The following is a 16,001-nucleotide window of genomic DNA, read 5'->3' as shown; positions in this document are numbered from 1 at the left end:
AGCCTTTGATAATTCAATTAGTCTCTCAAAAAGTTGGGAGTAGCTGATAAATTCACTTTAATGTTAAATCAAGTACCCCAGCAGGTTTCTTTTAATATGATCGCTTCTCAGGGAGCTTAGCTCTAGAGGTGATACCTCCCAAATGCAACTTTCTGCAAGGAATATGTGGGCTTTTGGAGCAGATTAAAAGAACTGTCTGTACCAACATAGCTTCTCACCATTAATAAAGTTACTTCAGATCATGACAGTGATCTCATTCACTTGGATGACTGTCCATCTAGTTTAATTTATTTTAATTGGCAGCCTTAGATCCCTCCATGGAATAGATTCCATGAATATGATGAATGATCCCAAGAACAGAGAATGTCATAAAACAAGCTGAATTTAACCCTTGCCTTTAAATGTTGTCTTTTGGGATTCCCAAATCCTATTGGCAGACAATGATTGCTGAATAATAAGTAGGAGGGGATTAACTAGATCTGCATTGACTGTGTCTTTGGAGAATGCTAACAATAATGCCAGTTCTGTTTGCTTACCTCTAGGAAATGAACAAAGAATATGTTAGATGCCAAAGATGAACAACAGGATTTAGTGTGGTAAATAGATGCACGTCCCTGCAGAAATCAGGTAGCAAAGCAGAGAGAAAAATCCTAACAAGCAAATGCTGCTTACTACTTGAGAACAGTTGGCCTTAATAGGCAGATTGTCATTGACCTTCTGTACAGGATTACAGTTTTGCTAGAAGGAAGACTTGAATTTTAGATGTATTCATCCATATCATCAAAGATGCATGTTGTCATCATAGTTAGAGCAGGCTAACTGTGACACTGAAAGCTTATAGAAAATCCTGTATTTTCCTCTCCAAAGGTAGAAAATAAAAAGTGACAGAAATATACATATCCCTCTTTGTGTGTAATGCTTTATTATGTATTTTTTACTCCACTTTGAAAAAATAATATCTAAAGTAATACATTTATTTTGCTTACTGTGTGAATCTGTTGTATAAAACAATCAGCAAATGTTATCCTTGAATATAACTGCCTATTTAAATTCAAAGAGGAAATCAAAGAAAGATTGCAAACAAATTAATTTCTAATGGGTTAATCCTAGGAAGGGGATTGTCTTTAGGGAATACATTTTACATAAACATATAGATTTAGTATATGATTTCTTCTCTATCGTTTTTCTGCTTTGAAAAACAGTCTTACATAACTTCTTTTTATTCAGAATGGTTAACCTATTAAATAGTTGTTCTTTAATTTCCCATGCTAGATTTATATTTTTCATATCATTTTTTATTATGATTATTTTCTTTTTAGTAGCCCTAAGCTTTTTGTACTAAAAAGAGAATGCTCTAAAACTGAAAATATCTACCCCAGTATATGTTGTATCCCAATATTTGTTGTGAACATTAGCCTTATTATGCTATCCAGTATGGCTCTGAAGAACTTCTTGAAGTTATTCAGGTACAATGAACTGCAAATGAAAATATTGAAGGCAGTTTGTAGCAACAAGCTGCAATTGAATTTATATATCATGTAGACCAGTGGGCTGTAGGGGCTAAAAGTAGCTATGGTAAGATAACCCAGGAGCATTTGATAATGCAGATGCACTCTACAGGATTACCATCATTGGTTTTCTACTTGATTATGTTTAAAGAAAAATTAACTGCTAAATAAGTGTGTCAGCTTTTCAGAGAACTGTGACTGATGTTTTTAAGAAGGAATATTTGATTTGATGTTGAAAGCCACATACTTAATCTATGGAAGAACTCAAACTTTAAAATAAGGATTTTGAGATCAGAAGTGTTTCCAAAAATGGAATCACTGACTGGTGGGAATTCCAGGTATTCTGCTCTATAGCAGTATTTTTTTTGTCCCTGGAAAGGAAGGAAGTTACATACTATGATTTACTTTTGGGCATCTCAGGTAACTTAAAGTCTGACTTCAAAATCCAGGGCTAGAAATTCTGTACTCTGAGGACAGGCAGGTAGGCATGAAAAATCTGGTACATAAATATGGGCTATGATTCTTGAACTTCCCTTCCTTTATTTTCCTAGTTAAGCAAAAGCTAAACGTATGCTTTGGTAATATTTGCAGAAGATCTGTAGGTTTGAACTGCAGATGAAAAGGAAAATTGGGATTTAGCACCTTTGCAAGGTATCCAGTACTTTGCTGCGTTTAGGGTTCAGCTAGATCTGTGAGCCGACAGAGCCTGGCTGCAAAAACAAGGTACAGCTAGACAGAAGAGTTGGATAGAAAGATGTTGGCTCTCTTCTGCCTCTAAATTCCAACAGGATGGTGTTCTAGTCGTACATAAGGTGCAAACTTGCTCTGTAGACAAAGTGTTGTTGATCAGTTGATCTGGATTTCTCTTGCTAAATTTCTGGAAAAAAAAATAATAAAGGCCACTTCACACCATGTCAGACATCTTGCTTGTGTAAAGGTGGCAGCACCTGTACATCAGCAAAACCACTCCCTGCTAAGCTTCTGACAAGAATGTAGTTGGAGCCAGAGCTGCAGCTGCAAGAAAGGAGTGGATCAGCTACAATTTGCCTCAATGAGAAGCAGCAAATCCCAATGTGCTCTTTCAGGCATTCAAAATGTGGCACTTTGACACAAATTTTAATTGTGTAAAAAATGTAGTAGTTTAGTATAACCATGGTAGCACAGTATTAGGGAAGAATGAAAGTTGTTTTACTTTTGCAAGAAAATAGCTCAGGGGAAAAATACCAAATATTAGACAACTTACTCTGACTAGACCCTGAACAAAAATACTGTGGAAATCCGAGAAGCTATACATACATATAATCACTAAGTTATTAGCTTTCAACGGGGACAATTGTCCTACCAATGGAAGAACAACGTGCATTAGGAGCACATCTTGGGAAAGAGGACTAGCGATGTTGAGTTAAACACCTAAATCCCATCTACATTAAATTAGGGAATATTGGGCCCTTAGACCCAGGCAATTTTCTCAGGGCTGAAAAGCTTAAGACAACTAATAGGACTGATGGATGTATATATCTAACACAGTGGCACGTAACTTCAGGACATCAACTTCATGCACATTCCTAGGTAGGCCTATCAGGGAAGGGCTTTAGGTCTGGACCTGTCACCAACCATCTGAATGGCTTGTTGAATTCATATTTCTCCACTGCCTCTAGAGGCAGCATAAGAATTCTAGCCTAATTTTATCAGAGATTATATTATGTGGCTAGCTCTGTTTCTTCAATGAAATTATTCTCTCTCTTGTAGCTGCTGTTAGGCATCTGATGAAACTAACATTCAGCTTCTGAGTCTACTTCCTGTGGGCGTTTTTTTCAGTCCCTTGATTGACAAGAACTCTCCCTTAAATAGCAGATTAGATCAAAGGTCTCTCCGATTTGTTTCCCTCTTACATGATAATAAAGTTAAACAGAAGGGGTAAAAAATCTATGGCCTGTCTTCCTGCTCACTAGGATTTACTGTACATGGTAGGAGGAAACCAGGCTCTTCAGAAGATGTTAGCTGTAGGAATACCTTTTCCCTGAATCCTAAATAAACTTAGGCAGGTACAGTTGCCTTAGGAAAGACTATGCTTTGTAGTCTTGCTCAAAGAAATAAATCTTAGTACAAGAAGTACCTTGAGCATATTTAATTTCTGCTACATGAATGTCAGATATCAAATCACCCACATTTTTTTTCTTACTTTACAGGAAGAACTTGTTTGTGTGTGTTTTCCCAATTAGAATTTTTTTTTTTTTTTTACTTTGCTGGGTGTTTTTGAGATGAACATTGACACAAAGGTTAAAACTTCAAAAGACCTTCAATTTAGTATTAGTTCTATGCAGCTACTTCCATCTTTTACTGTTCTGCATGGTCTGCCTAACCAAAGAACAAGATTTGCCATGCTCTTTGATCTATTAAAAATATATTGAAACCTGACATCAAGTGCTTTGCCTGAGTCTTGACTTCATTGGCAACAGCGAGCTGAATAATGTACTAACATGTAGAGTCACCCTTATATCACCTGAAAACAAGAGATGACATCTCTTCAGAATCAGTCCAGCTATGCCTGGCAAATGATTAAATGCTCTGAAGTCTGATGTGGGTAACAAAAGGAGGATCAAAAATAAAGAAAGGGGAGGGTGGATAAATGGAAAAATGAATTCCAGCTAAAACAACCCCTGTACGAAGTGCCAAATGTCATGCTAAGTGTGTAATCTCTATTTAGTTATTCAGGAGGCAGAGCTAAAATATTTCGATGATAGCCATAGTGCAGAGCTCTTTGCATATCTTTCTAATAATGCAGAAATAATTCTAGAAAAATCACATATATCCTTTCATTTCTTTCTTTTGCTCTAACCATCTAGGTTAGAGGTTTTTTGCATAGTAATACTTGGGGCAATTAAGTCTGTTTAACACAGAGACAGATGCCAGATGTACGCATGTAACAGTTACAGAGGAAGCATATGCATAGTATCAACTCTACAAATAGTCGGGCTCCCTAGACACTCCACAGTTTTGAAGCTAAGGGAGGGAATGTTTTTATGTTATAACATTTTCCCTTGGTGGTAGCAAATTAGCTGCCTTGTATCCATCTTCAGCTGGAACTGCAGAGAGTCACTTGAGAGCTTACAAATAAGTTCAGAGCTCTGCTAAACTGTTTCTTAGATACCTGAGAAGTGGGATACATACCATGCCTGTGCTGTAGGTAGACTTTAAAAAAATGTGTTTGGTTGTTGTTTTTTTTTCCGTAAAACAATTTTTTTGTACCTTAATTCCTTGAAGTATTTATTCAAGGTCAGACTGAGCCTTGCTTTCAGATATGGTGCTTCACACACAATTTTTGTCTCCTTGGGAATTAAAGCAATTCTTTTTCTTAAAGAATAACAAAGCAAAGCTACATTTTTATTAGGAAATGCAGAGACTGGTTTTGAAAAACTGCAGGAGATATTGGGGCTCAGTTTTCTCTGCTTCCCGTTATCTCTGATACTAAGACTTCAAGCCAATAATAACTGTACAGGTCTCTTGCCTTTTCTTTCCAATAGAACAAAAAGGCTGGGAGGAGGGAGGGCCATTAAAATCAAGACATGGTATAAAGCATACATGAAACTCAAAACCAAATAAATATTTTAGTGATAAGTACCAGTAAATTAAAACATCTCTTTAAGTACCCGAAGAAAGTTGAACATAATCCATGTCTAAAAAAGGTTTTACTGCATTTTATAGCAAGTCTGCCCCGTTTCTAGCGGTGTAGTATCTTCGCCACCTCTACAGAGTAAAGATTTTCTTAAAGGAAATCAATAGATTGACAGTGACTGACATATTCTGAATCCTGCAGAAGCTTTAAAGGTAGCAGTTGCATCTCTTACTTGTTTTGCCAGAACAGTGTTTAACTTATCTAATGCCTCACTGATAGATTTCTTTTGTAGGGTGTTCAGATAAGTAAACTGAGGGCAAAGCTAAGAGAAATTACCCTGACTGCATCTTGGTCATGATGTTTGTAACTAGTCTTTAATTGTATTTCCAGGACTAAAATTAATTTCTTGTAAGAACATGATGAGGGCTCAGTTGAGTGGTTTCTAGAGATCAGAAAAATAGCTTCTAACAGTTAGCAGGCTTAAAGAGTGAAGATATTAGTGAAAACAATGAACACATAATGACAACATCTTTGGAAATAGTTCCCAAATTACCAATTTTTCTTAAAGATATGTTTTGTCACATCACAGTACTCTGACAACAATACAAAAGTTGAAGCTATAAGAAATGCAAAGATGACAGGTAAAAAGATGACTCTCAGTCGAGCAGCTCAGCGGCTGCAAATAAAAGTAACTAGCAAGAGAGATTTTTTGTATTAGTGTTAGTATCTATAATCTCCTCTATCCTTGAAATATAAGAAAGTGATCTGGAACTTAAGATTCTTGATGAAGGATCTGGAGAAAAGAAGATGTGAATATTCTGAAGTCATCTTTCAGCCTATTCATTTACAGTTCATAGAGAACCTGAAAATATGGTATTGAATATGTTTACAAGTGCAATTATTTTTGCCAAACTATTTATATTTAGAGAGTCAGATCTGAAAAAGGCATCCTTAATTATTCTTTCTGATTGATCTAATTGGAGTACTATTCGGGCAGAAAGCTAAGCAGGGTAACATTATGAAGCTCCAATTCCTAAGAGAATGCAGGTGCTTCATAAACTGGTGTAAGGGTAATCCCATTCTGCAAATCTCTTTTGAAGTTGATAATTAAAACACACCAGCAGCAATCTGCTAAACAATAGTCTAGGGCACCATCTAATCAAATAATAATGAATATGTTACTTATCATAGCATAGGGGAGTCTCTATATGAAGCTCTTAAATAATTTCTTTTTTCCTAAGAAGGTATTTCTGTATCTGCATGTCCAAGTGAGAGTTGGATCCCTTAAGATCCCTGGACAACTTCAGGGTTTTTCTGAGAGCAGCATCATGAAAAGTGTTCTTCCTCCTTTTCTGTTAGATGCATTGTAGCGTCCATGAAGTCCAAAGTATATGACCTGTATGGGACATCAGTCTTTTGAAGCAGAGAATGATACGCAGTGGGCTTTTCCATCTATCAGTATGAAACAGACATGGTCTCATTATGTCTGGTAAAGGAGATTTTGAATGTAAATCCAGGCATGCTGGCAGGAGTGTGGAGGAAACCACTCTCTTTCACTGAAGTGTCCATATTTTGAGTGGTTTAGCATCCATATAGCCTTTAGTCATTTTTTGTGAGACTCTGTACAGGAAAATGGATAGCATTTGAAAAGATTTACTGCATTGATTCTGTTTTGGACAAAATCATGCTCCTACATGGAACGTGACAGGCTTGCATTCAAGAGAATGGAATAGGAATACTTATAGCCAGGATGTAAACAGAGCCATCAAAAAAACATAGAAACAGATTTCTACAGAAGCCTTTCGTGTCTTTCTTCTCAGTGGCACCCTCATCAGTCAATGTCTGTAAAGAAGTTGTCATGTCCAAATTTGAGACAAGCTTACAAAACAAAAAGCTTGGTGCCTTTTAATTAAAGATTTGTATACTGAGATAATTGGCAACCGCTGAGGAAGGCTCAGTGGTGTAATATATAGCTAATCGTTGGTGGCTTGACGGTGTGACAGATGGGGATAGCTTCTTTAAATTATGGAGCTTTTATATTGGTATTTTCAGGAAATGTCAACAGCATGATTATGTTTTCACTAATGGTGTCTTTCCTACCCATTCATTGCTTTTGTTAGTCATAATCAGTTGTTACCTCTTGTCTCCAACTGTAAAATCTATTAATATTCATATAGGATGCGCCACAATGGGCCTAGTTAATGACTGGATTCCTAAACATTGCCACAGTACAATATACAGTGTTAGTATTAAATAAATATTACAGAATAGATATTGAAATTATTAATTTTATAATTATGAGTAGCTTGCAATAAAGTTAGTAAAAAAGAATGTGAAGTTCATGCAAATTGTGAAAATTATTATACAAACTTAGTTAGATTTCAGATTTAAGAGTCATTGCATTTTTAGGTGCCAGTACTGAAACAATCCCACTGTAAAAATCTGTGGAACTGCCCTGATCAAGAGTAGGAAAATGTATTATATTAAAAATATTCTTTTTAACAGATCCACAAGCCTGTTCTCGTCTGTTAATTACTGCAGTTTTGTTTCTCTTCTTTTCCAGGAAACAGCTTTTGGGCTCTACAACAAAGATTTGCAGTTTAAAACAATGAATCTCTCAGATCACTAGCATTTCCCTGTAGCTTCTCAGCTAAGTGCAGGGCTGGCATAGCTAGTCCTTGTACGTTTCCTCCCTGCAGCCCTGGGCTAGGAAGAGTTTTTTTATGGTGGTATAGGGAAGAGGCAAAAATACCTTTTCATGACAGTCATGTGGTCTTTTTACTGCAAATTAGAATAGGTGCCAGAGTGACTTACAGGTGAACGTTGGAAACCAAAACTCCATTCTCAGCCTTTCCTCTTTCTCCTCTGACAGAAAGAAATTAAACACCTTTTTTACTAGTCAAATATTTTCAGTTCACTGCCAGTTCACTATAGACTTCTGTGTTTAGACCTATGAGAAGCATAGTGAAAAGTTTCAAGGGCTGTGAGCTGTGCCTGGGCCACAGAAATTGTTTTTTCTGCTGTGGAAGTTTTGATGTTGTTGTGAATTTTGGAAGCAGAGCCTATCCTTGTCTGTGACTCACAGGTCTCATTTGCCTCCAGAACAGCAAGGCAGAGGCCAAAGACCCATTGTTGGGATCTGTGGACCAGCCCGCTGTGAGGATGGAAAATTTTCAGGTAACAGAAATGTTTTCTTGTTCTTACGCTGTCTTTAAAGAAAAATGTGTGATTGCCGTTAAATCATAAGCATGAATTTAAAGCATAGTTCTGTAAGAAGTATGTTAAATGTTCCCATAAGGAAAACAATAAACGTTTTGTAGTGCTCCATGGAACCCTGAAATATTCCTCCAATTTTTATGGTTTGGGACAAATGTGAATTAGAGTTAATTCCATAGGCCCACTATTTTTTAATTACTTTTAAAATGTTTTATGCCATGTCAATATAAAAAAAATATGTTGTCTTTATCTTGTTTCCAGAAAACAAGCAAGCAAACAAACAAACAAACACAAAACAAATAAAAGCCCAACAACCAACAACAGGAAACTGTGTAAGGATTACAGACCTCAGAAGCTTTTAGTTATGACATCAGGAAAAGACTGTGAGATCCAAGAGGTTTAAAAAAAGGGGCAGTCCATTCTCATTTTACTGCCAGTCATTTTGCTAATCTGAGCTACATAATTGCTTTGCCTAACTGAAAGGAGCCTTTAAACAGACAAGCCAATATAAATACTCAGATTGGAGACAGCTCTGTTTAATAACAGCAAGCATGTGTATAGAAGTATTTGTTTACCTCTGCTCATTTATGTCAAAATCAATTGTAATTAAACAGGAATCCAACCACAGTAGTAGTACTTTAGCTGATTGTTCTCATCAGAAGTGTCATATAGCCCCAGTGTTTAGGACATGTCAAAGCAGCCCATTATTTCTCTCCTGTAATAAATACCTACTTACAACCTTTTCAGTTCTTTAGTAAAGGCAATTGCCTGTCTCAAATAAAAAAATTAAGATACCATTTCACCATAAAACCATTTCACCATAAACCATAAAAAAGTAAGAGAGAAATTCTGGGAGGTTTTCTGGTCATAGTACAGAAATTACTGAAGTTCTGAAAGGTAGAGAATTTATATTCTTTATTAGAAATTAGATGGCATTTATTGACTATCTGTTTACACAGAAAATACAGATTTTTCATATCTATTCAAGATATGAAATTATGAAAAACGTATTTTGTTAGTCTAAAGCAAGTACTAGTTGGGTGTTTTTATGTCATGTGTTTGTGCTTAGACCATAGAAATATAAGCTACAAAGGATTTTACACCTTGTTTCATTATTGAGTGAATTCTAAAAGGAAATATTTTCAATAATGAATACAAATTCACAACATAAAGAGTGAAATGAATCTGTCTCCTAGGGAAGCCAATGTGAACTCCATGCATGCACTCAAAGGCAGATCTTTTTCTTTGTAATGTGAAACAAGGGTCAGAAACCACATGCATTACTGTTCACTCTGTAATGCAGTGAAGAATGGAACATTTCCAGAGTGAAGGTAAATCGTATCAGCAGTGTGAAACTGCATGCTTCAAAAAGAAGGCATATTTTGGAGTGGGTCCTCCAGTGTATTTTTAATTTGGAGCTGCTAGTTGATAGCCAATCCAGTCAACTGAGTCAACCAGTGAGCCATCCCTGACAATTAATTATTATTTTTTAGCTTCCATATTTATAGAAAAGAAGAAAAAACAAAGTCAGTTAGGAGGAGATGTTTGTGCAATAGGAAAAAACGTGGTGTCACCCGTTGAAAGAAAAAAAAAGAGTAAATAATTAAGATATCTGAAGATAGACTAGCATTTCCTGGGACAACAAAAATAATGAAAGCTATTGATATTTTCAAATATTCAGTGTTATTCATGTACTTAGCTAGCCATATCCTTACTTAGCCTTCACTGTTGAACATATGTCACATTTTTTTATACTTTGTGAGTAAAAAGTTCTTAGAAAAGAGTGCACTTAAATGACCATTTACCAGGTTATATTTTATAGATTATAATGATCCGAACTCTGTCTGCTTTGTTTAACTTCAAATACAATTTGGTAACATCATTTAGATGTTTTGAGAGGAATATGATTGAATAAGTCTATCTCTAGGACTAGGTCTAGGTCTAGGTCTAGATCTATGGTCCAGGCTTGGGTATAGGGTAAATCAGATTTTAAATATATGTATATATATACATATCTTTACATACATACATATGTATATATAAAAGCATATATGTATGTGTGTATATACATATATTTAAAGTCCAGTTTTCCCTATACATAAGCATGGACATTTACTTTTTTACATGTGGAGTACTTTGATACAGAGTATAGTGTTCTTCATTTTAAACATGATATGTGAAATACTTTTTGAAAATGTTTATATGCTGATGTTTTATGTACATGGATTGTTTACTTTTCATTTGTTTTTCTGCTTTCTGTGCTTATGTGTAATTTAAATAATTAGGGTCCAATTAAATTAGAAAAAGATTGTATTTATTAACTCAGTTTGGCTACATTGAGTCACTGTTTAAAAAAATTAAATCTTGAGTTTCTTCTTTGTTATCATTATGCAAATTTCATATAATTAGTGAGTCAAACTAAGATATCCCAGTTTTAGCCATTGAAAGAAGTCAGCTATCTAAAGCATTAATTAGTTAACTTTATAGTGAAATATATTTAGGGTGAAATCAGTACCCATATTTAATTCTGTTCACAATATTTATGAAGAAAGCGTAGGAAATTCAAGATAGCACAACAAAAGTTTCTTTTGCTTTAAGCTTGCTACAGAAGGCAGATGTTAAATATAGCTCTTCCAGTAATATAGAATAAAATACGTTAAGATATGTCTTATGTTGCACCAAAATGAATACCTTGCATTGCATTTTATATGTTGCCAATGTAACTTTCATTCTACACCATCTTAAATTTCTATCCAGAGTACATTTCCTATCTGGGTGGCTGTTGCTTCCAGATAGCCTGTTTCCTTTTCTTTCTATGGCTGATAATTTAGCAGTTCTATTTTAGTGTATGTTCTCCCCTAAGTGCATAAAGCACTTCTGACTGTTTACCCTTAAAGCTCCAGAGAGTTAGGAAAACCTCTAGGCTGCTTCTGTTTATTGTACACACTTGCGCTGTTAAGGGTTTATTTTCAACAGGAGGGAGACAAGTATAGAGATAAAGACCGATGGTGCATATCACTCTACCAGCACATCCTGCTGTACAGCACAGTGTATGACCTATTTTACATACATATATGTATTTATATATTTACCTTTAAATTGATTCTATTTTCTCATATATACTAATTTGCCCCTTGGTGGTGATAGTTCACCTCATGTTTATAGTTTCTGCTGCTAGTACAAAAGTGCCTGTTTGATTTTCTTCACTGTCTACTAGCTGTAGCCGTCAAAATTACAGGCTAATAGTGAGACGAGCAGCTTATAATGTATGATAATCAATACTCAAAATCCGTTTCCTGTGATGTGACATAAAAGGGTGAAGTGAAAAGACACAGATTTTCAAGATTACAGCACCAAAGCTCAAGCAATGCAGGTGGTTTTCACTTCAAGGTCATTCAGTATTTGTTTCTTCTTCTTTTTTGGCTTCATATTTAATTCAGTCCCTGATAGGATGCCCAGGGAGCAGAAATGGAAAGTTAGTCAATACTGTGAGTATGAATGCAAGTATAAAAACTGCTTTAACAAATGCAGGAAATGAAAAGGGGAAGGAAGATATGGCACACAATATATATAACATATATGTGCTATATGATATGTATCTCTTATACTTACAAGCAAACTTTGTATTTTTATTGACAGTAATGAATAATGTAAATACTGTGTAAGAGTTATGCTCATACCCAGTGTGTATGTATGCACATGCATAAATGATAAGAATGTAAAATCTTAGGAAAGCTTGGTTATAACAAAATTTACCTAATCTATCTTGAAAATCTCAAAGCATAGCTTTTGGCACAGTACTGAATACTTAGTGTAGTTAACTTATTTCCAGTGGCTGAGAGTTTCTCTGATCTTTACCTTTCATCTAAAGTTTGTTCATTTCAATCTCAGTTCAGGGAATAATTTTATTAAGTTTTTGTTTGTTTGTTTGGTTTTTTTAATACAAATACTGTTCAGTCAAGTTTTAGAACTTTTACAGGAAGTACTATTTTTATTTTTTTTTTGGTGAAAAAGAAAGAAGCAAAGAGAAGTCCTGCTTTAATGGAATAATTGAAAAGACAGAGCAACAGAGAGGTGTGTTGGTCCATTGATTGTGCAGTTCTGATCATTTTATGGTAGCTAACACGCACCATGTTTTTATTTTCATCTTTTGTTAAATAGGGACCAAAATTATTTACAAAAAGTTTTAGAAATAATAGTTAATAAAAGTGAACAAAATAAAGCAGTTAGTTGGAAAGCTGATTAATTACTTTAAAGGTGCCAGAAAACTTTTACTCAGCGTTGTAATGAATTCCAGGTAAGAGAAAAATAATTTTAGATATGGTTAGAGAAAATCCTTAAAAAAACACCTATTGTTTCTTCTTACTATATAGGTCCACTTTTAAAGCTAGAGGCTGAGCTTGACAGAAATCTACTTTGTAGGATTAGGAGGAAGAGGAAAACAATAAAACTAATTAATAGCAAGCATTTGTAAAATCTAGAGTTCTAGAATTAATATTGAAAGGGTTGGGCTTGGGGCATTTTTTTGTTTATTTCTCTTGCATTTCTGTGATAAATCATAATCAAACTTGGCTGGTGTTAACTATTACCTATGCTAAAGCTTGGAACCTTTCTCTCCAATGTTTTTGCCACAAGTACCTTTTAAAATATATTGATTTTGTTTGTTTTGTGGAGTTTTATATTTTCTTTTTTGAGAGAGAGAGAGTAGCAGTTCCACTTGGCTGTTTTAAGCAGCAGCTGTTTGATCCTCTAGGAGCTCTGGAAAACTAGATACAGGGAACATTATTGGAGGTGAGCTAATGGGTGGAATGAGGTGTATAGCATGAGGTATGTAGTGATGTCTTGTATTTGTGTGGCTCCCTTTTCATTAAACAATTGTCACCACATATGTTGTCTCTATGGTTATTCTATGGTTATGCATACTAATGCCATCTCATTCAAGTGAAGTAAAATCAAATGCCACAAAGTTAATTCTCTTCATTAAATTCTTCTCAGTTTTGTCACAATGTTATGGTCCCAGGGTAGCGGTTGTCTTTTGTTACTATAATTCTGACTTTTATTGTACACTGAAACCAGCGTGCAGCTTACCTTTTCTTGGAAGTCATAGATTCATAGGGTGGTTTAGGTTGGAAGGGACCTTAAAGATCATCAAGTTCAATCCCCCTGCTATGGGCAGGAAGGCCTTCCACTAGATCAGGTTGCTCAAAGCCCTGTTCCACCTGACTTTGATATCTTCCAATGATGAGGCATCCACAACTTCTCTGGAAAATCTGTTCCAGTGTCTCATCACCTTTATATTAAAAAGTTTCTACCTGATTTACAAGCTCAATCTCTCTCAGTTTATACAGCCCTGGGTACAATGGTTTTTCTGGGCTGTGAGTGCACATCACCAGCTTATGTCCAATTTTTCATCCACCAGTACCCCCCTTCTCCACAGGGCTGCTCTCAATCCATTCATCCCACAGTCTGTATTGATACTGGTGATTTCCCTGAATCAGGTGCATGACCTTGCACTTGGCCTTGTTGAACTTTATGAGGTTCACATGGGTTCACTCCTCAAACCTGTCAAGGCCCCTCTGAGTGGAATCCCTTTCCTCTAGTAAATCAACTGCACATCTCAGCTTGGTGTGATCTGCAAATTTGCTGAGAGTGCACTCAATTCCACTATCTATGTCATTGATGCAGATAATAAATAATGTTGGTCCCATGTGGACCCTTGAGGGACACTACTGATTACTAGTTTTCACTTGGACATTGAGCCGTTGACTTTGCATGCAACCATCCAGCCAATTCCTTGTCCATCTAACAGTCCATCCATCAAACCCACTTCTTTCCATTTTAGCAGCAAGAGTATTGTCATGGACTGTGTCAAAGGCCTTACAAAAATCTAGGTAAATGACACCCATAGCTCTTCCCTTGTTTGCCGATGCAGTCACTCCATTGTAGAAGGCCACTAGACTAGTTAGGCACAAGCTTGGTCAAGCTTGTCTCTAATCATCTCCCTGTATTCCATATGCTTTGATATATCTTCCAGGAAGATCTGTTCCATGATCTTACCAGGCACAGAGGTGAGGATGATTCATGTCTGTGAATTTTATATTTAAAGACTTTCCATTACATTCTTTTCCTCAAGAATCACTTTGTTCTCCTCTCTCTGTACCTCATTCTGTCTTGCTTTTTGATATTTTTTTAGGGCTTACACCAGTCTTAGATCTTAAAGTCTTCAATGAAGGGAGCTCGTATACAGAATGACACTTTTTCATAGAACTGTATCATTAGCAATTTCAGTTCTGAGTAAATTATCTCACCCTGATTTAACTGATCATTGTGACATAACAGAATTTGATTTAAATTTAAGTCACATATATTCATGGTTTTTTAGAAATGTGAACAGCCAAAGCTGTTTACACTACTGGATTCTAACCAATCTTCTTTGGTGTTTTTCTGTGCCAGGCTTCTGCAGTGCAACTGTCCATGAATCTAGTAGTGCCATTATTAGATTACTAGGAATCTTTTTCCTAATTTAGAAAGAAGATGGTCACTTAAATTTTCCCTATCTTTGGGTCAACAAGTTTGTTCTGCTTTTCTGAAGACCTGTTATGCATGTCTCTTTGCATGTGTTTCGTCCTTACATTTAAAGGTATACTCATAGTTATTTGTCTAACTGGAATTCCAGGCATTTTGTAAATACTAAATTCCTCAAATAAAATGAATATTTGAACCCATCTGCCTATTTTGTGGAAGAAAATGCTTAATAGCTGAAGACCAATGTATAGCTGATTGAAACCTAGAGATGATAAAAGGATTTATTCTATCAGCATTTACTAGAGAGTCCTGATAAGAAGAAGAAGAAGAAGAAAAATAAAGCAACTTGAATCAGAGTTGTGTTTTTCTGAAAAACAGATTTCAGGGGTATTTCAGGAATTTTCCTTATCCCTGATATTGGATTAGAGTCATGTATACAATTATGAAATAGTAAATGGTGGTCCAAACATATTCTATTAGTGTATAATGACAGACGACCCGAGGTCTTTAAACAGAAAGTTATCTTTATGTATTTTTATTATAGAATCAAAAGTATAAAACTTTATGTTCTAAAAATGTAGTGAATAAAAAAGTCTTCTTTAACTATATTCTTTGAAAGAAATAAGAATATAGAAATCCTATCTGAAAACATTATCAGTTCAAATTGCGTGTCACAGTTTGTCATTCTTCTAAATTGTATGTATTGAGCAAATCCATTTTCACTTACTTGCACCAAAATAAAAAGGGGGAAAACAGATTACATGATCCATACTCATGTCTAATAAAATTGCAATATGCACTTTTTGACAAGCTTATATTTAATGCATACTGATGGAAAATTCTAGTTCTCTGTTCTCAGCAGGAAAAGTAGGCTTTTTAAGAAAACCTTTTTATTTTGTGACTGTCACACAACATAACAATTATAAACGAAATGGAGGTGACAAAAATGAAAAGCCAGCTTGCTGATTTTTATGAGTGTTTGTATTTCCAGAAAGGCAGTCATTGCTCAGTTATTTGATTTGAAAAATTAATCCTGATAATGCCTTTTGAGTTCCTTAAGTACTGTTCACTCTTTTCTAGGATGAGTTTTACAGAACAAAGCCTAACAGATTTCTACAGCAGATTAGTTTACAGAT

The 16,001-nt window shown here is 35.4% G+C and overlaps 1 protein-coding gene across 5 annotated transcripts in view; it reads left to right on the top strand.

Annotated features, from left to right (window-relative positions):
• Positions 1–16,001, top strand: part of PCDH17 (protocadherin 17) — a 117,651-nt gene that overhangs the window by 73,933 nt on the left and 27,717 nt on the right. For 2 of the 5 annotated variants that reach the window (XM_014966099.1, XM_014966098.1), the window contains exon 5: positions 8,227–8,301. The exons of 2 other annotated variants lie outside the window; for them this stretch is intronic. In XM_014966099.1, coding sequence (XP_014821585.1) covers positions 8,227–8,301 — 75 coding nt within the window. Of the gene's footprint in view, positions 1–8,209; positions 8,302–16,001 lie in introns of all 5 variants that reach the window. One more of the 5 variants, XM_014966102.1, reaches the window with a different exon arrangement.

The sequence above is a fragment of the Calidris pugnax genome, unplaced genomic scaffold (genome assembly GCF_001431845.1).
Source record: "Calidris pugnax isolate Ruff unplaced genomic scaffold, ASM143184v1 scaffold20, whole genome shotgun sequence".
In the NCBI taxonomy this organism is placed as follows: Eukaryota; Metazoa; Chordata; class Aves; order Charadriiformes; family Scolopacidae; genus Calidris; species Calidris pugnax.
Note: the sequence above shows the minus strand (reverse complement) of the source record. Positions and strands in the feature narration are given on the sequence as shown.